The sequence below is a fragment of the Harpia harpyja genome, chromosome 8, assembly GCF_026419915.1.
Source record: "Harpia harpyja isolate bHarHar1 chromosome 8, bHarHar1 primary haplotype, whole genome shotgun sequence".
NCBI lineage: Eukaryota > Metazoa > Chordata > Aves > Accipitriformes > Accipitridae > Harpia > Harpia harpyja.
Genome location: NC_068947.1, coordinates 42619289 through 42644973, shown reverse-complemented (window position 1 = coordinate 42644973; position 25685 = coordinate 42619289). Strand labels below are relative to the sequence as shown.

Below are 25685 nucleotides of genomic sequence, written 5' to 3'. Positions count from 1 at the left end.
GGTCCATCTACCATAATAAAAGTAAATAAGAAGACATACTGGCACTGAAGAAAAAGTTTATTTTTTTTAAGAGAGTCATAACTAACTCAGAATCAGTTAAAGTAATTATACTTATCTCTGTCATCTGAATTTCTTAAATATAACAATCCCAGTTAGGAAAAATAAACATTAGAAGAATGATTAGGTTGAATTTGTTCCTTTATAATGTGACAGCTCAGCTACAGTAATAACCACAGTAAAGCTGCTTTTCTGTTGCTATAGTTTCTGTATCACTGGTTCCTTCTCCAGCATGTGTATCATATAAATCAGGTAGAGCAGATCAGGTTCTCTCCTCCCAGGTGCTGAACTAGTCTGCCTGGCTAAAATATATATTATCAGAATGCATGGAATTTATTATGGAAGGTATGACACATTTTAAGGTGATAGTTTTTTCTTTTCAATCCATTTGCTAATATTAAAGTAGAAGTACCTCACTTTTTCTTCTTTAAATGGCAAAGCGTAGGTAAGACTATACCAGGCCAGATTGTTCTATCTGGTCTCAAAGTCCATGTATCTTTTAGTAACTTTTTGTTTTTCAAACAGCTGTTTGTGCTCCCTTCACTAGTACTTTTATCCTATTTATGTTTTAGAACAACCCTCTCAACCAGAAATCTTACATCAAGCAGACTTCTTAGAAACAGAGAAGCTACAAATGGTAAGAGCAGCATTCTCCCTCAAAGTTATGTGCCTGACGGCTGCCTAAAGTCCTGTACAGTCAAAACGGAGAGAGGTGATGGACTGAGGCTCGGAGAGGGTGCGTGTGCATGCGTGCACACCTGCCCGTGAGAGATCGTGGTCTATAGCCAGGCTGAGCGCAGAGCAGTTCCCTCGCCACGACTGTATTAGCCCTGCCTGATGCTGCAAACAGGGGCCATGCTGACCTTAGACCCACCACCGAACCCTCTTCCAAATTGTACCTAAGCCTCACTGATGGGATTTGTCCTGTTTAAGAAAAATGGTTGGGGTTAAGCATTTGAACTTTCTGGAAATTTTTACCCAAAGCAGCATAAGCGAAAGTAGAAATGTATTAAAACATAGCGGAGAAAACCAGCGACTAATTCCTATCTGTTTTGCAGCTTGGGGAGTGCGTTGCAAGAGAGAGTTATCCTGAAGGCAATGTTACGTGGTACAAAAACGGGAAAGTTTTGCAGCCTGTGGAAGGAGGTATGTTTCAGTAATGGCCAATGTCCCTGAATCCACAGACAGGTGTGTGCATGAAGAACTGCCTTGAGAAGAGTTGCTCTACTTTAGCCTAATGTATTGTTCCTTTGAATAAAACTGCTCATATGGAAGATGAAACTAGAAGGAAACTTCTAGGCCTTTCAAAGCACCCAAGCTATGCCATATAATCTCTCTCTTTCAGTTCCAGCTTTAAAACCACATCGGGGAGGAGGGTTGCCTTTGTTAATGCTATTGCAAAGCTATTCTTGAGCCTATGTAGCTAGTTGAAACCTGTATCTAATTTCCAACGTCTTATAAGGTATTAACTGTCTAAATTTCACACCTGTCCAGTATTGTGTTTTGGACCATGTAGATCATCATCATTATAGACGTATTCATTTTCCAGGATTTTTAAGAACAACAATTTTTTTTTCCCCCCTCCCTTTCAACTTTGATTTTGACAGGCTGATCAGACCACAATATTTTAGCTTCCATAAAATACAGAATGCTTACAAAATTAAGTTATAAATATGATCCTAAAAATTGTTTTTGCCAGCATTTTTTAGGCCTTCTGTCTTACAAAGTAAGCTGAGATTTTTATTAAAAAACCCACCAGCTTGCAATTACTTTTTTGTTTTGATTTGATTTAAAATGTACAGTATGTTAGGAGTATGATGTTGATAAAACATTCCTGGTATACGTCAGTGGCAATACTAGAGGAAAACTGTACAGTCTCTTGGGTAATTTGTCAAGTTGCTTGCATGTTGGCAGCCTGATAACAAATACAGAGCAGGCAACAAAATGTAGGAAGAAGGTTGCAAATTCTGTCTGTGTGACACTGAAACAGTATTTCCATTTCAGTTGTGGTCATAAATTTGCAAAAGATTGTGGACAAATCAACTGGACTCTTCACCATGACATCATCTCTTCAGTACATGCCAACAAAGGAAGATGCAAATGCCAAGTTTTCTTGCATTGTGACATATTACGGACCATCGGGCCAGAAAACAATACAGTCTGAACCAGTTGTCTTTGATGTTCACTGTAAGTTATTAAAAAGCATCTATTGCTATATGAAGACTACCTCAGGGGCTGGGGGTGGGCAAAATCAGAGACAGTTTACAAAATTACAGAGATATTGCTGCTTGGCTGTTGAGATGGTTTCTTCAAAGCTGATTTGCAGCAAGAAGGTCTGAGTACATTGTCTGTGTAATTTTTACTTATCTTCAGATTTACCTGAGATTTCTTTCTAACAGTAGAATACTGAATATCAAGATTGTGTTGACAAGAGGAAAGTGGTCACCACAAAAAGTTTCAGTGAAATGGGCTTTTCAGAACTTTAATAGAAGTTAGAGTGGTTGATTAGTGACTCTGTGCCCACTGTAATATGCAATAAATACACAATACAGTTTTTAGTATGCTCAAATGTTTTTCATTTTTGCAGAGTCAGCACCAAACAGCTAATGCTGGCAGACTACCTTGCACAAAATGCTGTAGCTTCTCTACAGCTGTAAGATGCTGATTTTTACATTTAAAATGTATCATTTGAATATTGGTAGACTTTTCAGTAGAGAATTTGTGTAAATAATTACTTCCAGCTGGCCTAAGTCCTAAAGGAGCTTCGTTACTGTATTACTGACCAATGTGGAAATCGTAATTCTCCTTTGAATAAACAAAACAGGCTGTTGGCAAGGAAAGGTTAGAGGGGGTAGTAGCAGTTAGAGCGGGGGGAAGAGGTATTTCAAAGTCTTGTAAAATGACGCTTCTGAAGCACTGTAGAAGGAAGCAGGTCATAGCAGAATGTAGAGAAACAGGAGATGTGCAATATGTCCAGTCAAGTGTTACCTTTCTGCACGCTTCAGCTTATGAAAGAAAAGGCCCTGTTTGGGAATGATGGGGTCTAAGAATGGAGTCCAGCGTCTAATAGGGTCTTAGTATACATTGTGTAACAGCTCTGTAATCCAGCTGAATACAAAGAAAATTAGTAAGGTGCTGGATTTCTCCAGCTAGCACGTGTGCTCTGTTGCCTTGAAAATGAAAGCCACAGGCTTGAAGTGGCAGGGTATGTTCTACCTAGATGATTAGTCACTTCTCTTTCCCGGGTAAAGTTTGTTGAGCTGCAGAGTAGGGGATCAGTTTTGACCTTGGTCAAATCAAATCAAACCTTGGAGCAGCTGCTCCTTGGTTTCACCTGGAGAAGCTGGAGTAAATTAAGGCCGCCTTTTCACCAGCTGTTTCTCCAGAATGACAACTGGCAGAACTAATGGAGAAGAAAACCTCTGAGACAGCAACCGTTATCCTTGGAAATAACATAGAGATTTCAAGCCTGCAGACACCTATCCCATCACTTTAAAGCTAGAGGGTTTTTTTATTTTTTGGTTTTGCTTTCAAGTTGGATACCAAATTTTGCTGTTGTTTTTTTCTGTCATCTGTGGAGCCCCATGACCGTGAATAGCTTCTCCTGTGTATGGCAGATGTTCACAGGGAAGAAACGTAATGACCAGAAAGCACTTGTTGCTAATACTTGCCAAGAAATGCTTTGCTGTCCTCATTTCCCCACCACTTTCATGCATTAGACTACTTCACCTCTTGAGGATGAGGCTCTTGCAGATTTCTGTGATGCGTGTACTACATGCGTTTGCAATTAAGCACTACCAATGTGAAGGGAAAAGGCTGCACAGCACTGCAGAATAGTCACTGCGCCAGATATCATGTGCACTCCGTATTAAAGATTTAATGTTTGCTAGACTAGCTCTTAGAATCCTGGTCTAGTAACACACAATTTAATTAAGACCGTTCTTCTCCAGAGATGGGCAGTATCATTGTGCTGCTAATTAGCCAACAGTGGGAGGCCGGCACACCCTTCAGTACTGAAGAGGCCTCGAGTATGAACTTTGGCTTTAGAGTGTGGGGTTACCCAATTTCCTTTCTGAGTATTTTCATTTTTTGTAACTTCAGTTCCTTACTCTGCTCAAATGCATCTTCAAATGAATTTGTGAAAGTCTTTATCAATAGATGTCCAAAGCTTCAACAGATGAATTTCATGACTGATGTTTGTTGATGATAATGACATGTCTGATTTGTTTTTGTTTTTTAATTTAGTTCAGTGTTCCTAATTAGTTTCTTTCTCAATAAATGTGTTTTTTTAATGAGTCAAATGTAATGCAGATGAAAAATAATGGCAGACTCCAACTCTACGAAATTGAAGTCTTTCTTTCAGCCTTTTTTTTCAGATTGACTGTCAAAACTATCGTGTTTTGCATCTCTGAAGGAAGTAGAAAAAAATCATAAAGACGACCTGCTGTTCATTCCTTGCAACTTACCCATTTATCATAAAGAAATGGGGAGCGCATGCTTAAAACTATGCCTACACAAGATTTTTTTTTTGTTTGGGTTTTTTTTTTAGCTCTGGGTTAGTGCAGTCTCTAGTACTCAAGTGTTTAATAGCTAGCTGACATCCTGGAAGCAGGCAGCCACTGTAACCTAGTATGAGAAGAAGAGTGAATTAGCTCCTGCCGAGTTGGGTGCTAGTTGGAATTGGATAACTTAGCTCAGCTAGCAGTAGTTATCAGCTCTGATTTGCAGCTGTAGCAAGCAAGCTACCAAAAGTAACACGAGTAATACAAGAGAACTCTTGGAGCTGGACAGTTAGACAGGATCTCAGATGTCTAAATTATCTAGACTCCAGTTATGTTGGGTTCTGCTCAGCCTTAATCAATGTAAAAAGATAATGTTCGTGAGGCAGACTTTCCAATCGTGCCCCGTTGTTAAGCGTCTGTCTTGTTATGCATAAACTTCTTTACATAACAGATTAGAGTCAAAGACACTTTATACTCATGCTGCTTCCAGCATTGGTGTTTTCCTTGAAATTACGCAGTTGTGGCCATGGCATATCTGGGATAGCAGCATTCATTAACTAAATAACTGCCTTTTGGTGCTGGCTCCCAGAATTTTGCTCTTGCAGAAAGCTGAATCTCAGGTTTACAGAAGCACAAGGTAGATGGGCCAAGCCAGGGATATGTGCCACTGAGAGACAAGATACACCTTCACCAGGCTGCTCCTGTTTATTAGTGAAAGCAGCGGAGCTTTTCAGTCTTGGGACAAAACCTAAGCAATTCTAGGGTATATCTAGACATCCTTTGTGATAACTTTTTCACATTTGGTCACCTTCACATAAACTTGGCAGAAGGAGAGACAAGTTTCTGCAGCAGGCTAACTCACCAGCCAGCCACTGAAACTGGGTTTTTTTGGCCCAGCAGCTGCCAAGAGGCATGCGTGATTCCTGGCCAGCTACTTCATCGCATCTGTGGTATTCCACACCAGCAGCGATGCTGGACTTCCTAAGCAGGCAAAGTTGTGCTTCAGCTGTGAAGGTACTGAGTTGGAAGCTGTTTGGATGTGGAAGGGAGCCGAGGCTATTGCATCTGAAGGAGGGAGGATGTGGCTTGTTGAAGCCTGGTACCCTCCTCCTGTGAGGAGGAGTGAGAAGCTGTGTTAGGGTTTTTGGTCATTGAGAGGCCACAGTAGAATGCAGCTCCTGTTACTGAGAAATCCTGTAGCAGAAGACAGAAATGATGAATGCCTTAAGGGTCGGAAGGACTGTAGAGCGCACGCTTCACTAAACACACAAAATCAACTGTCAGGCAAGGGTTTCTCTGCCATGTAGATTTTTTTAGTGTCTGATAAGGTGCACTGTACTGTGTCTTAATGCAAGACTGGCATCTTTGGTGGAATTTTATTTATTCATTGAAATTAAAACAGTGAGAGTTATCTGCCCATGTTATTTCCTTTAATTTTGTTCATTTTACTTTGTTTTTGAAAAATTATATTTAGGCTTCTACTTAGAAAGAATAGCATCTATTAAAGTATACTCTGTCTTTGCCTTAAAAAAAAATTACCAAAGTAAAGTATAAGTTATAGTTCAACTTCACTAAACATGACAGAAGTATGTTACATTTACAGTTCAGTTGACTATGTTAAGGGTCCTATTATGTTCACCAAATTCATCTTTCTGAAAGCCTGTAGTGATCAGCATATAGAATAGGCTGAACATAGTCGCTTAGTTCATATTTCTTTCTTTTTAATGCAAGGAGGCTATTATTTAGTACTAATGCAAGGCGTTGAGAGCTTCAGTTGTTTTTCTGATTGCTGCAGTCCTCCGAACAGTGAGCTTCACAGAGAACAAGTTAATCCCTCATAATGAAATCACACCATGAAACTGTTCATACTGATCAGGGTTTTTTTCTTTTAAGCACATAACATGGTTGTAATCATTGCTGTTTCAGTTACAGGGGTTTTTGTGAAGAAAAATGAATTTTATATCATCTGGCTTCTTTGCACTTACTTCATTGGCAAAAATACAGAATGTGAGATTAATTTCAGTTCTTTTATAAAAAGATCTACACAAGCGAATACCTTCACCTGCTTGATGATAAAATTGTGTACTCTTCGGCCATGAATATCATATGCATAGTGTTACTGTGTGTCTTTTTGCAGAAGCTGTTAAATGTGTACATTATTTTCACAGATCCAACAGAGAAGGTGACTATTCAAGTGCTGTCACAAAGTAGTACCATTAAAGAAGGCGATAACATCACTCTGAAGTGCTCAGGAAATGGCAACCCTCCTCCACAGGAGTTCCTGTTTTACATTCCAGTAAGTCCTGCCTCACTGTCACTGTGTAGTGAAATATTCTGTATCATCCCTTCCTACAGACATTGCTACGTGTCAGTGTATACGTGATTTTATAACAAATGAAGGAAGGAATCGGATGCGACTAAAACTGAAGATAGACATCAGCCATTACATCAGACTCTGAGAACACCTCACCTGAGTTGGCAAAATATTTTGAAAAAACCTCTCCTTCCCCCCACCCCACCCGAAGTTTTTGGGGGTTTGGACCTACTAAAAATTGCCAGGCTTCATTTCCCATCATCAGATATTTTGATAAGAAGATAAGAAGAAGTTTTGACTAAAGCAGTTTAGCATCTTGAATAAAACCATCTCATCTGTTGTCATAACAGACAAAGATCCAGCAGTGAAAGTACAGGAAATTAATTCAGCTATTTTTTGGACTTTCACAGATGAATCTTTGTGCAATTTCTTTTCTTTAGTTAATTAATTAATTGTTTGGTGGCATAACAACACAAAAAAGAACAAGTGTGACAGCACAGGAGAAAGTGTAGAACAAATCTGTCAAATGCATAAGATGCAGTTTGAGAAAAATAAAGGCTTTGGTACCATTAATCTTCTTAGTATTGGTGAAATCCACAGACAGATGTGGCTTTATATTCTAAGATTCCTAGTCCTGCTTCCCGTGTCCTGCTTCTCTCTCCTATTTTATATCCCTTTTTTTGTTCCTACTGCGGTAGTGAGCAGAGCTGATCTTGAAAGCATGCCACTGCTTTTGGCCCCTCTCAGGTATTTCAAAAACTGCGTGTTGCCCTTTGAACATAATCCTCATCTATTTTGGACTCCTGGCATCTTTGAATTGCTGAAGAGCAGCAAGGGAAACCAGGAGCTGAAGTCCTCTTATCTCAGAATAGCCATTTAGATTCAGTGAGTCATCCTAGGAACTCACTATATGCCAGGGAAAAAGTGTATGGTATCTCTCCTTGCTCCACTATCAGAGTGAGCGAGCTAAACACCCAAGTTTGCCTTATCTTCAGTCTCCCTGCTACCTGATACTAGTCCTTCCTCTCAAGGAGAGCTGGAATTGGTGATTTCTTTGCAAGACTCATGGGTATCATAAATCTCTTCCTGGATTCAGAGATAGGTTTCATTCTGTGCTTGTTTCAAAGTTGATCTAAGTCAGTCAGTTGTAATCGGGGAAACTGGGGAACTGGACAGCCAGAAAGCAACACTTGCTGGCTAATTCAAAACACCAGTTTCTGTAGATAACTGCATATAAGGTAGTGTATGCCCTAACAGGCTCCATACCATGATGTTTAAAAGAGTAAGCTCTTAATTGTAGGTGTCTTTTAAAACTACGGTGTCATGCAGGAAATTGGTATTACCACTAGGTAACTACACTTCAATGATGCTGTGTCTATACATATTTTGGAGTATTTTACCATCCTTATAATAAAAAAATCTGCAACAAAGATTGATTTTCTTAGCAGGCCCATACACAGTAAGTGTTTTGTTTTCCATCCACAGGGAGAAACAGAAGGTATAAGAAGTTCAGACACTTACGTAATGACAGATGTGAGACGAAATGCAACAGGAGAATACAAGTGCTCTCTGACTGACAAAAGCATGATGGACTCGACCACCATCACTGTGCACTGTAAGTCATTGCATTTTGTACTGCTAGTTAGGATACAAGCCTATCTTGGACCTTCTGGGATGGTCTCTCTCTGCTTTACTTAGGTAGATTAGTCCAGTTAACCTACAGGAGAACTGAATGATGTGGTTGGTTTGAAGTAGTGTCAGGTCATTTTTATTTTTTCTAATGTATTTCTGTTTGAAAACCTTAACTTTCTCAATTCATTGGCTTAGATACAGATTCACTTCATGTAACCTTTGTATAGTATATGATATTGTTGCACTGTCGCATACAGTGAAAATTCTGGTATTTTATGTTTCACTCATGTGAACATACATATGGCAAATTATTCTGCTCCAGCTGTGCCTTAGAATGTACTCAAACACACAAGCTAGCCCACAGTGGTATCACTGAAGGTCATTCTTCGTAGTCAAATTCACATTAGTCTGATATCTTTTCATCTTATCTCAATGAGGTTAACGTGTGAGGAGTCTAGAGATGAGACTTAGCAATTCATTATGTTCACATAGGACAAGTTGCTTTTTTCACTTTTTCCAGAATCTTGAGAGCTACAGAGCTCAGTAAAGTTTCTTTAGCTGGATACTAGTGTATTTACTCACACTTTATCAGCACCACTTTAAAAGCAGCCGTTGAACTGGTTGAACCATTGAAGCAATGGTTGCTTTTCAATGGTTGCTTTTAATCACTTTATGTGAGAAAACAAGAGCAGGAACTCTTTTCAAACTTTGCTATTCTATCATAGGCTGTGAAATGAGATTCAGGCCAATGGTACTAGGTTTCCCCTAAAAATACCGATGGTCTGTAGTCTTCCCAGTAGCATAAATACCTTTAATAGTTTACAGGTTCAGAGGGGCATGATGGATAATGAAGTTTAAAGTAGTTATACTTTACATAAAAAGAAACTTCATGTTTGTATACTTGGTTTTGATTTTTTTTTTCTTGGAAGAGGTACAATGCATGCAGAATATATCTGTACATGAATAATTACACTATTCCTTTTAATGAATATTTTGCATTTAATAAGGTCATCTGCTGTTTTCCTACCCGCCCCTTCTCTTTGCCAAGAGTCAGGGTATGTAAGATCTGAAGAGAGCTCTGTACTACTGCCGCTAGCTGCCCAATATAAAGGTAGCTTGCTGGTAGTTTGCTGTGGTAAAACTGACCGTTCTATTTTACTCCAAGTGGATTGCATGTCTACTTCTACTTCGATAAATAGTTACTCTAAAGAATGGCTTCCTCAGCTCCAAGTTATTTATAACAAGCCAGTTTTCCTTTCTCTGCTATTTTGTCTGCATGTCAGAAGAGCTTTCCTACATGAGAAAAGCATATATTTTCTTGACAGAAGTCTTTCCAGTGTTGGCAGCTAGCACAGCTATTCAGAACTCTTAGGTACAATCTAGTACCCTGTTGCTTTGCTTCACTTAGGGTTCATTTTGTTTTGTTTTGTTTTTCTTAAAAACCTGTATCTGCAATAAAGCCTTTGCTTAAGTGAGGCGCAGTGGCCCGAAGGAGTTCTGTAATTCCTGAATGCCCAGACCGTACCCTATCTTTAAGCTACTTTGGTGTCTTGCCTTATGCTGGTCTAAAGCCTTTCTGCAGCATGTTTTCTTGTGAGGAGAACTCCTCTGACAAAGTCATGAAACTTGTAGATGCTTTATAAAAACCTCCTTCATCTTTCAATTGCTTACTTTATATTAATTTTCCAGCATAACTCAGTAATTTTTACTGCTTTCTCCTTCTAATGCACTTACATATTTTTGGTGTTAGATCTTCAGATTTTTTTATGCCTCCATGATGTTTTTTGTTCTCAAATAATACTTGTTAACACCTATCAAATTCTACTTTTTCTCCCTCTTTTGGTTTATTGCTTATCTTTTCACATATGGATGAATATTCCTCTCTATGCTGTTACACTGAAAAAGCCTTCATTCCGAGTCAAGGCTTTTCGTTTCCTCACATCTGATCTTGGTGCTTTAGATTTTTTTATTTTCACTTAAAACAAACAAACAAAAAAACAGGCAATATAATAATTTTAGTTTAAATCTGTGAAACTATTTATAGTAATTTGTTACTTTTCAACTGTAGTGCTTTTTCCCAAACAGATTTTATTGAGCATTATAATTACACTGGTTCCTTTCAGTGTCTAATTAGGGAAAGCTTCTTGCTGGTATGAAAATACATTAGCATGTTATACCCCTTAAATATTTTTGTAGCAAAATATTCTGTCTCAATACCAAGCTCTTTTTTTCCAAGATGAATGTAAATTATGAGATTCACAGAAAGCTGAAAATTGACATTAAAGCATCCAAGTTACCCATAAAGTTTAGGGAAATACTTTATTTATAAAGCAAATTGAGGGGGGGAGAAAGAGTCCCTTCCTTACCGACAGAACATAAGGGACAAACTGGACAACCTGAGCTCTTGCCCCTCAGAGCAGGTGCAGGATCTGTGCAGCAAGGTCCTAGTTTAAAGCCCAGCAGAACTGAGTGCTTGCGGTTGGCATGATTTGTCCCTCAACAGAGGGAGCAACAGAACAGGATTTGTGTTGTGCGCTTGGGTTTTTTTACGCTGCGTTGTTAATTTTTTGCCAGCTCTGTTCCTTGAGTGAGTTTGCCCAGGATCAGATGAGCAAAACTGGCAGAGGCTAGGAAGGAAAAAGAAGGGGGCTGGGGCAAAACTTGTTTGCAACCACTTAAACGGCTATAGAAGCACGCCCTGTGCAGGGCAGGGAAAGCACCTGGCAGTAGAGGACAGGTGTACCTTCCCTCAGCTAGGAAGAAGCAGGTGACTGTTTCAGCCCACAGTCCCTTTTCTTTATCTCTTGCTAGAATTGTTTCTGCATGTAAAACCCGGTATGGAGTAGGGCTGCGGAACAACTTCTTAGTGATGCTTTGCTTTCTGCTAGAATGTGTTTTCTGGGGAAACAGGTTTGCAAACCTTCCAGTAAATTAAAGGTTGTAGAAATTTAGCATTTGTGTTTCTCCATAGGTATTTTTTATAGTCTTTTCTTGTGCTACAGTCTCATTGGAAATACAGGGGAGATCACCTTTTGAATGTTGCATGGAAAAAATCTGTTCTCGGTATACTAGGAGAGGTTTCTGGTTGTCTGCTAGTATATTTGGGGAGTTCAGACTACAGGCAAATGCTGTGCATAGTTTTCCCAGTTGTAGCACAGTTTTCCATCGGAGACCTCCTTTAAATGCTGGGAGCCTCTCCTATATGTGCAATACTTTCAAAACGGAAATGTTTGCTCCAATCTTCCCCACATTAATTCCATACCTCTCTCACATGATGTAGCAATACATGCAGAACGCGCTCTTTGTCTTTTCCCTGTGCCACTTGGTATGCAAAGGCAGCACTGAAATCAGTGCAAGACTTCAAGTGAGACCACATTAAGAGCTACCATATATTGAAAATGGTGCCTGATGAGAAGTTTGTTTAGGAAGAACATTTCAAAGCCAAACGGGAAACATATGGAAAATTCTTGCAACAACGTTTTTCTTTCAGTGGCAAAGAAAATTAATTTTGACAGTCTTCTGTATGCAAGAAATATTTTCTCCTCATACTTGATACTAAGGAGAGATTATTTACTAATGGAGGACATTAGTTGAAAGGTAAAAGTATCTACATGGCATTTCTTTGTGGACCCTACAGATAAACTGGCAGAATATTAATCCAAATCAAATTGCTCTATCTAGAGTTTCTAGAGGGGATCCTATGTTAAACGGTAGCTTAATTCTGTACTTGCTTGTAAATCACCTTACAAATACTGCTCTGAGCTATGCAGTTCATCTCACACACTGTAAATTTTCCCGAACTTCTACAGCAACCAAGACCACTGTGTGAGAGGGATTGTAGTCTCAGTTGTACCACAAAAAGGAGGGAGGGCGCAGGCATGCTACCCTGGAGGAAGACTGGGTTGAAGGATTGCTCTGGGCTCAGTGTCAGTCTTGTCTGAGATGAAGGCCAAAAATTGAATGAGTTTCTGCTTCCTGTGGCGTATGTGAGAGGAATCCCTCCTGTATGGTCTTCAGTGATGTCTTGGGTTTGAGGTGCTATCTTGCTTCAAAACCCAAAAGGTTTAAGTACATGTTGAAGGAAAGTCACCTTGAGGGGAAAAAAAAAAAAAAAAATCTTAGCTTTTTCTTCAACCACTCCTCTGCCTTGGTAGGATGCGCTCAAGAGTAACAGAGCAAGAAGAAACACATCCCGTACAACATCCGAATCTCTATAGAAATGCTCACTGGCTGAATCTTGTCCTTTTTATTATTTCTTTTTTTTTTTCTTGTGGAAGCAATGGTAAGATCTGAAGAATCTTGTTAGTTTGGCTGCATTTACTAGTTTGGGGAGGCAGGGGGAGAAATCCCCATAGGAATACAGAAACACAATGCCATTTTATCTCTTCGGTAAGATCTTTGCTTTACTCATGCACAGATGAAAGTACAGTTCTTGTGACCTCTTGGACTAGGCATTAGATTCATAACACAGCCTAATAGTACAGGATGGACCCTGAAGTTTGGCCTTTAATTGCAGTGGTGTTCCCAGGGCAACCACTGAATGAAGCCAGTAGCTAAATTCACTGTTTTCCCTTTCCTCTACCAACTGTGATTTTGCCTCCAGCTTTTTTTAAACTCTGCTTAAAAGCCAAAAGGATGTCTTGCAGTCCTCTTCCAGCAAGTACTATATTCGTGATGAAATCATGTGTGCTTGCCATTTGAGAGAGTGTGTGTGCGCGCACATCTGTGATAAGTCATTTGACCAGACAACTTGGCTTACAAGCAAGGCACTGAGAGGGGAAGCAACATAGAGGTTTAGCTTGGCAAACTCTGCTTTTTTTTGCAGTGTAGGGTTGTTTTGGTTTTTTTTAAAAAGAAATCACTAGCCTGCCAAATCCATATACTAAGAAAAATCTAGAGCAGTGTTTCCTGATCTTCTTTCTTTTACTGGCTCTCACCTTGCCTTGTGTCAAACACAGCTATCGCTGACTGCAATTTCCCCAGAGCTGAAACAGGTCAGGCAAAGCTTGGACTCAGAGTTACACAAAAATGGCTTTTTAAGTTACAAATGAAAACAAATAAATCAAAGGGTCTCATGTGCAGCCCCCCCCAACCCTGTAATTCAGACTCCTCACCCCTTCAGTCTGTATCATGTCGCTTGCACCCTGTATTTACCATCCTCATCCTCTCCAGATGCTGAGGATAAAAATCAACTTATTTTACCAGATTTGAGAAAGTTACCCCTTGTCCTCCGATCCTCTTCTCCATGCTTACTTACTGTTTAGGTTGATCTGTCCTCACCTGCATGAGTCCTCCCCTGAAAATAACATTTCTGCCTGGGCCGTAGCAAGCTACCCTCATAGCAGTCTGTGCTTCCCCTTTCAAGAGGCACATACTGCTATGTGAAGTACTCCTTCAGCTTCTTGTACCTCCTCTGTCATTCTTTCAGCAGTACAAGGTGAAAAAAATGTATCTATTTGTCTAGTGATTAGTGAGTTTTTGCTTTTCCTTTTAGCCTATAATTACAGCAAAAACGTGAATGTTCTGCAATGCCTATTTTAGAACAATTCTCTCTTCTCCCTCACTTGTAAAATTGACTTAGATTTTATTGAAGAAATGAAATCTTGAATTTAATGAGTGCAATTAGTCACATTTTCTTTCCTTGTTAAGCCTTTGAAATAGGCCAGGCTTTCGAGATATTAGCTTTTGACAAATGTTCTTTCTATCCCAGATTTGGATTTGCAGCTTACTCCTAGCGGAGAAGTCACAAAACAGATTGGAGAGGCCCTGCCTGTGTCGTGCACGATTTCTTCTAGTAGAAATGCAACTGTGTTTTGGATAAAGGTCAGTAATGCATCTACTTCACACTTCATCTGAGTGTTCACCTCTTCATATCACTGCTGCTACTTCAGAGTTTTAGAAGGAAGCTGTTCATGGGGCTTTTTAAAGAATATTGTTAAAATGGGTCTTACGCATATGGCTAAAATGAGAGCTACTGACTCAAGTTGATGACTGAAAATCAGTTACTGTAATTATTGGCTCAGTTTTCAAATGGAGAGCAGTAATGCCTACTGTAACACAAATACAACTTTTTTGAAATGGTCTATACAAGGCCCTTTGAGAATCAGGTCCCTCTGAGAGATTAAATGTTAGCAACTGGTGGTCAGTGGCTGGTGAAAAAGGTAGCTATCATAGATGGTGGGTTTAAATTAAACCCATACTGCTGGAAACTAAAAATAATGATTACCTGATGGTTGTTTAGTAGCATATGTTGATCTCATAAGCCTGGCCTAGAGGAGAGTTGTCTGTGTCTCAAACGGTTTGTACCACTAGTGGTTTTGGCCAGCCTACTAGAAAAGCTCAGAACTAGTAATTGATCCCATCTATGCCCTTGATTTGAAAGCAAAGTTGTTCAAGAAGAAGGGAGGTGGCTTTTATAAATCCCGAGTAGTTTCCACTTTTCCTGGTCTTATGTTGCTGTCAGCTACTCAAATGTAGTTAGTTACTAATGGGGGAACACTGTAAGAGTAAGGCTCTAATCTACCAAAGCATGTGAAAAATTCTGTTGATAGTAGTCACATTTGTAACTTAGAGGTTAATGTATTCTGAGGTAGAATTCACAGAGATTAACTCCTTTATCAGGACAATACCCGAATGCAAACAAGTCCATCATTTTCAAGTCTTCAGTATCAAGATGCTGGAAACTACATCTGCGAAACTACTCTACAGGAGGTTGAAGGGTTAAAGAAAAGAAAGACGCTTAAACTTATTGTGGAAGGTAAGGGAGCAGGTAGCTATGATTATTAATCACCCTTTTCAAACAAAATGGTTAACTGTAATATTGTTCTTGTAGGAAAACCTCAAATCAAAATGACAAAGAAAACCAACACAAATAAAATGTCTAAAACAATTGTCTGCCATGTGGAAGGTTTCCCCAAACCAGCAGTGCAATGGACAGTTACTGGTAGCGGAAGCATCATAAATAAGGCAAGTATATTTCTTATTACTTTATTCACTAACAGATAGTACATAGGAGGTGCAATTTAAAATCAAGGAACGTTTTCCAGGTACTGAGATTGAAGAAACTAAGTGTATTTATTTCGTTTATCGAAGAGAAGGTTAAGTGGTAGCTGTAGCTATGTGGTACTTTCATGGGTGATTTCTGATGATAAAGGTCTTTTGAGTAGAGCAGGTGAAGGCAGGGAAGATCTGCTGGCTACAAGACGAAGCTGGAAAGAAAAAGAAAAGGTTACAAATGAAATATGCATTTTTAAGTGAAGGTACTTAGTTGTTTTATCTGGATAATGTGGTGATTTTGCCATTGCATAAAGAATTTATAAATAATGATGGAACTATAGAACTTACATTAGAAAGCAAATGGGTACTCGATATAGGCATTAACTGGGTGAAATGTAATGAAATGTGGCAAGTACAAGTCACAAAATCCAGTCAATGTAGTTCCTTATGGGCTTTGCAGGTTTTATCCTGATTTTTATAGTTGTTTTTGTATGGTTATACCTATTGTTTCTCACTGGAAACAGAACCATAATGCAGTCATCCTTGGGGAAAAATAAAGAGTACTGATATGCAGCAGGAAAAATATGCAAACTGAAGTATTTTCTTATTGGTTACCAAATCACATGCAAAGCATTGCCACATTTTGCCTTGGCAGGAAAAATAAATGAGATATCTATACAAGCAGTCAGAGACTGGAAGTACAGTGCACAGTGCTCCTGTAGATTTCATTACTCCATTAGGTTTTGCTTTAATCCTACAGAAATTATGTATAGCTGTCAAAATTTGTCCATTTACTTGAAGCTACAGGGCAGGAATTGTCTTGAAGCCATACAAATGATTGAAAATAATTTTCTCTGGACATTGTATTAATCTAAGAATGATGTACAGCAAATTTAAGGAACAACTTCACATCACTTATTACAGATACTGCAGGTATTACTAAATACATGTAGCTTGGCAAAATAATGCTTAGTGTAGAAACAACTTGGAAAGCTAGAAAGTGGGAAACTTACAGTGATTATTTTCCTCATAAAGACATAAATGAAAAACAGTGAGATGGGAAGAAATGAGACCTTAGGAGTTTGGTTTTGGGTTTTTCTTTAAAAAATATTCCAAGTGACAAAATTCTTAAATAGAAGAAACAAAAGCAAATACAGAATGTGGTTAACTTTCTCAAAAATGCCTCTTTATCAGTGGGCTTACAGGACACACTATACTAACTGTAGCTATAACTGGATATCTTGGCCAAAGTGTTTTCTTGCAAATATTCACATTACCATTTAATAAAATAATCCATTATTTCTGTTGCTAAAATTGAAATATTAGTTGAAAGTTATTTCCCTCTGAACATTTTCAATGTGTAATACAGGTAATATGTGTATTGTTCTTTGTATTTTTCAAGGATACTAATCTTCATTTTTTACCTTTTCAGACAGAGGAGACCAAATATGTTAATGGAAAATTTTCCAGTAAAATTGTAATTGCTCCTGAGGAAAATGTGACTTTAACTTGCATTGCAGAAAATCAGCTAGAAAGGACTGTGACCTCCCTGAACGTCTCTGCTAGTGAGTGTCTTCTAAAGTCCATTTCCTTAAAGTTAAAGTATCATATAAAGTACTCACGCTTCACATTCATATGAAGAGTAGGTCTGCACAGTAACGTTGATACTAAGATATTTAACCTTTCTGTCTGAAGTCAAGCAATTGTAAATCCACTCTGGATCAGTAGTACATTGATGGCTTTCTGGATGAAGTCACTTAGTCTTCATGACTCTCTTGGCTAGCTATCTCACGTATGCAATATGTTATTTACAAAAGTAAATAATATTACAAAATAACATTACAACATGATAGTACAAAAACATTGTAAAATAATACATTAGTTATGAGACAAAAGTATTTATTACTAAATTAACATCATCTTTTAGTCCCCCAAATTCCAGTTTATTATTACTGGTATGACTTGACTCAGAGCAGAAATCAGCCATACTGGGCTTTAATCAAACATCACTTTTCAGTGACAAAAGGTGGTGAGGAGCTACAGTTTGTGGAAGAGAAGCACAGAAATACTGAGTCAGAAATATTTCTGAGATTAATATTACAGGTTTTGAATAAGATTCTTCAATTTGATATATTATAGTTACAAAGGAAATACTTCTGCTTAAAGATAAGATTAGTTGCCTTGTTGTTTGGCAAACACTGCATTAAGTTTCAGTGTTTCTGTCATTGCCGTAAACAGGCAATTAAAGGTGATATTCAGGTGTAACACATTTTAATTTAATTTTAACATTATTCGTTTCAGTAAGTATTCCAGAATACGATGAGCCAGAGGATAGAAATGGTATGTATGGTTTTCTGTCTCCATAACTCTCTGTTGATTGTCGCAGTTCAAGACCTATGTTGTTTTGTGTCACTGAACAATTTCCACAGTCTGTCAAATTTGGACTTGATTTGAAATAGCTGGTGCCGTGATTGACTAAGAATGTGACTTTCTTGAAGCTTTAAATGTGTTTTTAAGAACAACACCTACTTTTTTTAAATTTTGACTTTCTGACCCCTTTTCTTGTTTCTGACGGAAATTCTTTATCATAGGTCACCTCATTAACTTTTCTTCTTTGCTTCAGATGACAATAGCGAAAAGGTTAATGACCAGGCAAAGCTAATAGTGGGGATTGTAGTCGGTCTTCTGCTGGCTGCTCTGGTTGCAGGTGTTGTCTACTGGCTCTATGTGAAGAAATCAAAGTAAGAATTTATGGAAAACTTGATACTAAATTGAAAAAAGAATAATGATAAGCAGAAATGTATGTTTACCTGTTTTCCTTCCTGCAGCATTCCAGTAGCCTGAGTAGGGAAAAGTTGTTACAGTATGTGCATTTAATAGAGAAAGGAAACTTGGTACTTCTGATCGGCTTGTCCTAATGCTTAACAGGACTCATCTCCTGGAGGTGGTGTTCCAAGACTTTTCATAGATCATCACTTGTAATGAGGTTCTCTGTCCTGACAGCCAAGTCTGTGCTGATTCTTGCATTTAAATATAGTACCTGCTACTTAATGGTGGGATGTTACCTCTGTGTGGCTTTACTGGTACTAGAAACTGTCCTCATTTAGAAGTTGGGTAGCTCGTTTGCTTTAAAAATGGAATAAATTACAGAATAAGTCTAAACCATCTCAGGGAGAAGAGAGATCCTTAATTCATTTGTTCATATATACTCTGAGATCTCTGAAGTAAAGTCGGTAAAGATAGACCTTGTGTTGCTAAAAATCTAGAAGCTATCATCCAAATTAGTATGTTTTAGCCATCCTAGGCATAGAACAGGATTTACCAGTGAGGCCTGCTTGCTTTCACGTTTCTTCACTATCACACAGGCTCACTTTTAGAAAATAAACTGGATGATCTCAAAAAGTGACCATGTTTCTCCATCCTTTTAAAGATGGCCATGAATGTACGTCATTTGGCCTTACACATTTGCCTCCAGGGAGACCTGAGGGCAGGCTTGCTCTCTGAAGGGTTCCTTACGCTGCTTCTTAACAGGGAAGATTAAGGTGCATAACATGCAGAAATCGGTACAGGTATAGAAGCAATCTTAAAGTTCAGTTGTTCTTTCTATGACCGTTCATTAAAATTAGATCTAAAATATACCAGTGGGCTTTTACTATGAACAAATGTGTTTTCACTGATGTGAAAGTACAACAAGGAATTCTCCATCTGCTTGAAAATACTCTTTTTTGGATACTACATAAGGATTTTACTACAGCCATAACTGAGTAGGTTTTGGAATTTTTTCAAATAAAGGATTGCTATAAATTACCCAAGCACAGAACCACACTAAAATATTAAACAGGGAAAAAAAAATATTTTTTGCGAAGCTTATGCTTTTTCTGATAGAAATTAAAAACTCATAATAACGTTGAGCTCTTCTTCCCACACTTTGCTACTAGTATAATAATGTCTAGAATAATTTTCTTTTGTCTTTCCTTTTTGAATATGAGAATGTGGAATCATGAAAATGTGGTTCACTGGTTTGAGTTTTTTTGGAAGAGGTGGTTTGGGTATAAGGAGGGCAGAGAAGGTAAAGTATCTTTTCTTGTACCATTGTGTAGCATGGGGAGAGGTAACAAGAATCATAGAATATATAGCATGTCCTTTGCTTACTTAAGATAACTTTTTCAGCTTCAAAGATAGGATACAGCATATTCTAAATGGACAACACTTCTTTTCCTCCTGCTCAACTTCTCTTCTACAAGCTTAGAGTAAAAATTAGAGCTAGAATTGATTAGACAGGTTCACTGGGAACAAAATAAAAATCCCTTTATAGTTAAATAATAGTCTCCATATTTGATACATGGTTGCTGGCCTCTGAAACCCTTAACTGATGCATCATCACTGACAATCTTCTGTTCTCAGCATATATTTAAGTTGATCTGTTGTTATCCTCCCTACTTTCTGCATGCCATACTTGCAAGAGCAAGCAGAGTGTCAGTACTCATTCTGATAAAGTTTTCATTATGAATTATAGCCTAGAAATCAAAGCAGACCTTGCAAAAAGCACCTTACACCTTGAGACACAACCTGTGTCTAATCACAACCCCTCCATCTCCATACAGGCCAACAGTTAGTAGATATTTTTTTGAACCCACCCTTGAACAGTAACTCACCTAATCTCTATCCCCAAAGTGACGCCAAAGGAAAGTCTGAGACGGCAGCAGCACAGAACTTTCCAAGTCTGCCGAGGCAAGAAAAACATTACTTTTTTTCATTATTGGTGTTGTGGTTTGTATAATCTTCTATTGTCTTGTCATCCACACTAAGTAGGAATTACATTTGTAGCCTTGGAATATATTCACAATAAGTCACTTACATAGTTATTCACTGCCTCAGCTCCACTTGATGCAAAAGCTGATTACTGCCACATATTCTTTTCACTATGAATATTATCCCATAAATCAGGGACTCATCTGTATTCCACATCCTGCAACCAGCCCCCTCTTGAATAAAGAGTTGAGGCTACCTACCCCAGCATGCCATGTTTCTCCTTCATCTGAGCAGAAGGCCAAAGACTTGTTTTCTACCGCTTTCTCCTTTTTCCAAAAAGGATATTTTTAAACTAATTTGCACCAAACAGAATATAACTTAGCACATCAGAATATTTCTAAAATTTTTCTGTCAGATCTCAGTCGAGTGATTCTAGGACACCCACCTTCAGTAAATCCTTCATAGATGAAATTTTCACCTTGCCAGAAACAGCTGAGAGTACAGCAGAAATTAAAGGTTTAGAAAGAAAATAATGCACCCAGCACCCTGTGTCCCAGTTCTCTAGGCATGGAAGTTTTGCATGTAGATTGGACCTTTCTCCCATTTTTGCTCCTTGGGTTTGGAGGTGCACAAATCTCACGTCACATGAGGCTAGATCAAGGTTAAAGTGGTTTAAAATGCAGTGAAGGAAAACTCAGCTGGGCAAATTGAAGCACAGCAGCAGTCTTAAGATTGTTCATACTCAGAGCACACCAAACTCTTGAAATTCTTCTTAGGTCACAGTAATCAAGAATGTTACTAGTATCTCTGAAACTGAACACTTGAAGCATAACAATTCTGCTTTTCTGATACTTTATGAGAAATAAGCATATGAATCCAAATGTGGCAGGCCAAGTATGTAGGACACTTGCTGTATGTTTTGAACAAGACTCAGCATTTGTATTGTTTTTCATGCAACTCCCTTCCAGAGAAAAGACATAGTTACAAATATCTCTGAAAGTGTCAGTTCATCTCACAAATCTTCTATAAAAGTGACACAAATTTAAAAATAGTCACTCGTTTCTTGATGACTGGAATATTTTTCTAGTATCTCTGCCTTTTTGCCTACTGATGGACATTTGAAAATAATTGGAGGAAATGGAACGCAAGATTGGGGTAAATAGAAAGAGGTTGCAGATAATCCAGATTTGGATGTATAAGACTGTTAGCTCCTAGAAAATCTTTTGCAACAGTGCAGTTTAGTGTCTAACATGCCTTTCAAAAGTAACGGAAGCTTCAGTGAAATTCGTGGCTCTTGCCTCAGCACCCAGAACTACACCGATGTGTTTTCTCTTACCTATCAATCACTATTCGCAAGCCTGGGTAACAAGGACAAAGAGCACTGCGGCTTTCCTTCCTTAAACAGTGTTGAGGGTAAGGCCTAGACTTGTGAGATTAAAAGAAATCAGGAGTTAAAACCCAACCACAATTTCTGGGTCATCGATATGCAGTCTGTGTTTACTCTACAGCAGGCAAAACAATTGAGGTGGAAAATGGTCTTTATAGTAAAAACAATGCTATGAACAGCATCTAAACAAAACCCATGAAAACAGCCGCCCCTCAGCACACAAGCACACTCCGAAGAAAACTAAAAATCTCACTTTGGTACTACTTAGAGATTTTGATTAGGATTCCCTGAGGATAATTATTTTCCTGAAGAGCAAGCATAGATAAATGTAAAATACGAGTCGTAATTGTAGCAAGAGCTCGGAATGATGCATGTTTTACAAATGAATTTAAAAAAAAAAAACAGTTGAGAGACATAAGTAAACTCATATTCATACAACCAACTTCTCACTCTTCAGAACAACATGGCCAGAGCATGCTAAGGTGTGGGCATTGTTTGTGGAGCTGTAGATAATGTTGAAGTGCATGAGATGGCCAGGGCAAAGTGGGCTGTCTTGCCCTTCTTGGCAAATCCTTGGGAATATTTCTGTCCATTCGGACCGCCTTGCCCAGCTGCTGAGATATCATCAAGAAGTCGCTCTTGAGTTGCAAATAGAGCAAGCTGACAGGAGTTAATGCACAACAAAGTAAGGAACAACTGTTGTTGAATGTTAAGCTGGCAAAGGACCGTTTGTCCTGTGCCTCAAGTCACCTCAGGAAGCGATGGAAACCACGTTTTGAGCCATTTCTCTGTTACAAACCCAGGCCACGTCTGTCGAGCCCTGAGGATTGGTGCCATGCCAGGGTCGCCTATTGCTCTGCTGTTGGCAGAGCACTGCCAATGGATCACGCTGCTGCAACTCAGTGCAAAATTACTCTTCTGTCTCTTAATAACACTATTTAGATAGCACTAAAAAAGGCAGCAGTATTGCTTGTGCTGAGGTGGTGAATCTGCCTAGAGATCAGTATTTGGGGAACAAAAAAAAAAAAAAAAGTCAGCACGATCACTGAACCACCAGAATTAAACTGCTGTATTTCAGTCTCAGGCACTGAGAATCTAAATCCTTCTGATTGTCAGACATGAAAAACTGCTGCTGCTCTCATTTCAAGCAAGCGGTATATACCACCCTCCAAAAGAGTTCTGGATCACCTGCCTCTTTCAAAGTCAGAGTGCTGCCTTTTAAATCTCCCATTTTCACGCATTTTGGCTTTAGGAAAATAGAGGTGACATTTAGTGAGGGAAACAATTTCACTGAATGCAGAACTAAAATAGAACACTTTAAAAATCAAAACCTGATCACATTGCAGAATCTCCCAGGTTTAGTCACTGAATAATTTTAACCTAATCAAAGACCAGTACTGCTAGTTACAGTTCCCTCTGCTGTTAAGTGTCAGGTCATGTGAGATTCAGTCTGCTTTGGGAACTGTAAAACTCTTGATAAGAGGCCCAAAAAAAGGATCACACTGAGCCATGCCAATAGTCTATCCAGTCCACTCTCTTGTCTCCAAGAGCAGATGTCAGCAGTTACATGAGGGCAGATGTGCATGATACTGCTTTCTTTCCTCCAACTCATTTCAGCTCAGGTAATTTTGCTCGAGTCCAGATTCTTTCAGCTTTCATCTCTTTCCCTACTGTCTCCAATTTTGTAAGACATTCATGGAAAAGAGTCATTAGCCATGTGACAAGCCAAATCCTGTGCTCTACCTAAACCAAACATTTTTTTTAATTAAAAAAAAAAAAAAAGTTTTTTAATTTTTACAGGATTTGTTTGGGGGGTTCTTTCTTTTTTACTAGTATTAAAGATATTTGTGAAAGGTTCTTAAGATTGCAAAAGGTCAATCTCTACCAAAGCACTGAATTTTCTTCTTGTTTGCATCTCACATCCTTTCCTCCTGTGCACATCACGTGTTTCAGGTTTTGAATACCAGAAAAAAGTAGAAAGTTACTGCACAATAGAAATTTACCACTGTAGAACAAGTTACTTTGCGATACAATCTCAGCATTTTAAAAATCAAATTTGCCTGCGATAAGCAGGAGTTCAGCTCTTTGCAGTAAGTAGGTTTTCAGCACAGACACCTTCCTGTCAGCCACCCGAACATAACAGAGGCACTCTAAAACCAATAGTAAAAGGTAAATGCAGCTTTGAAGCATTAAAACTTAGAGCCACGCAGGAAATAACCTACTCTAAACCCCAAAAGATTTTAGAACGGTCCCATTCAGTGTAATCTGTGGGATTTGGGGCCCAGAATCCCATGCCCCCCGGCACCCCATCTCAAACGCGGCTCCCCAGCCCGGAGAGCAGCATTTCAGCAGCCCTCCCAGAGGTGCTGAGGGTTGGGCGCGTTTGCATCCCATCAGAAGCTCTTCTGAGACAAGAACTAAACCGTACTCTCTTAACAGTACTGTTCAAGGCTACTTCCACTCAGGGCACACGTAGTGCTTAGCCACTGCTAGCGGCCTTTGCTCAGATGGAGGATGTGCACAGAAACACTCCGCTAGCAAAAAATTCAGATCAGCGGTCTTGGGAGGCACATACCTGCATGGTGTCAGCGTGACATGTCACACTATCTTGCTAACCTGTGTCTTCATTGTATTTTGCAAGTCCGTGTCACTGCGGGTCTTTACCCTGAGGCAAGGGTGAGCATATGCATGAATCTGTCACAACAGACGTTACTCTTCTGTAGGGAAAACAAATTATCCGTAGAGAAAATGCCTATACGATAATCTGCTTTGACACAAGGGATTTACTTTGTCCCGCTCAAACACATTTGCCCATTTACATTTTAAAAATTGCGGCCTTCAAAATGTTATCGCAGCACTGCAGGAATCTTTCACCTTGGCAGACAGCACGAGGCTTCTCACACATTAAATGAATGGCGTAGTGGTTTTATTGTGCTAAGCTAAGCTAAGCACTTAACTCATTAATTCATCTCCACTACTTGCATTAAGGAAGACCTGGTATTTTAAATAAGGCATACCTCTTTTTTTCCCCCCTCAAACATTTACACAATCTCTTCTTTACCCAAAGCTTGTCAGTCATAGCTAGCACAGATCCACAAGCCCAAGTGGGGTTTTTTCGGTGTTGCCAGAATTTTCATTAATTTCTTCACATTTGAAGAGCTTCCGTTTGGCACGGGCTCTGAAAGTCAATTACTACAAGTACACAAAAGATTGCTATGTTGATCAAGATACCTTAGCCACACTTGTAACGTTTTAGTACGCCTTAAAGCAAACTCTTGTTTATTGAAACAAGCTACACAATTAATTTGTCAAGAAACATGGATCTGCACAACTGGTTCAACCTTACTGAGTATCTGCTAGCTCAGAATAATTCTGAATTCCTCAAGAAGTAAATCAAACATACACAGCCCTACTGCAATACTTCCTGTGGTACTAACACCAGTGGGGGAACTGGTGCTATTGGCCTATTTACAGACATATGCAAGCCTATTGCTCTGCTCAGAACAGAACTGTAAGAGTTTTCTGTTTTACTGAGAGGGGAGGAGACAGTGGTGTTAATCTGAGGATGGAACAAAATGCTGTAGACGTGTAAAAATGACCTTATTTTTGCATTATAGGACAGCATCAAAACACGTAGACAAAGATCTTGGAAATATAGAAGAAAACAAAAAACTAGAAGAAAACAATCACAAATCTGAAACTTAAGAGAAAATGTGTCAGTCATCATTCCAGGTAAGCGTTTCGTATTGCAGCATTTAACAGCTCTTTGTCCACCGTTTCTCTCTAGTGATCACAGTGGTAGCTTGGAGTCTGTTGCTCACCTTTCAGAGGTTAGGCACTGGAGTGATGTCGAGTGGTGTAGTATTAGGACAGACAGACTCAAGCCCCTAGCCAGTGAAGAATTCATACCTGCATATGCACATATTAAAAAAGCCTGACATTTAGACATAACTTAGTACTTGGCTTTATTTTAATCCACATTTGTGGGGAAATGAAAGCACAAATTAGTATAATGTATTGCTGTGGTATACACGTGTGTGTCTAT

The 25685-nt window shown here is 38.9% G+C and overlaps 1 protein-coding gene and 1 long non-coding RNA gene across 4 annotated transcripts in view; one reads left to right on the top strand and one right to left on the bottom strand.

Annotated features, from left to right (window-relative positions):
- The window catches only part of ALCAM (activated leukocyte cell adhesion molecule), a 123569-nt gene that overhangs the window by 94123 nt on the left and 3761 nt on the right, over positions 1-25685 (top strand). Inside the window, exons 4-16 of one of the 3 annotated variants that reach the window (XM_052794382.1) lie at positions 630-694; positions 1116-1203; positions 2062-2244; positions 6728-6855; positions 8359-8488; positions 14216-14328; positions 15127-15262; positions 15338-15471; positions 16934-17066; positions 17803-17841; positions 18125-18242; positions 20176-20232; positions 25258-25372. In XM_052794382.1, the coding sequence (XP_052650342.1) occupies positions 630-694; positions 1116-1203; positions 2062-2244; positions 6728-6855; positions 8359-8488; positions 14216-14328; positions 15127-15262; positions 15338-15471; positions 16934-17066; positions 17803-17841; positions 18125-18242; positions 20176-20232; positions 25258-25345 (1412 nt within the window). In that variant the 3' untranslated portion in view covers positions 25346-25372. Of the gene's footprint in view, positions 1-629; positions 695-1115; positions 1204-2061; positions 2245-6727; positions 6856-8358; positions 8489-14215; positions 14329-15126; positions 15263-15337; positions 15476-16933; positions 17067-17802; positions 17842-18124; positions 18243-20175; positions 20233-25257; positions 25373-25685 lie in introns of all 3 variants that reach the window. The other 2 variants (XM_052794383.1, XM_052794384.1) reach the window with 2 other exon arrangements.
- LOC128144932 (uncharacterized) lies at positions 15479-16086 on the bottom strand. Its single transcript, XR_008236267.1, has 2 exons — positions 16003-16086; positions 15479-15713 (listed from the first exon to the last, which is right to left on the bottom strand). It is a non-coding gene; the product is annotated as an uncharacterized LOC128144932 (long non-coding RNA).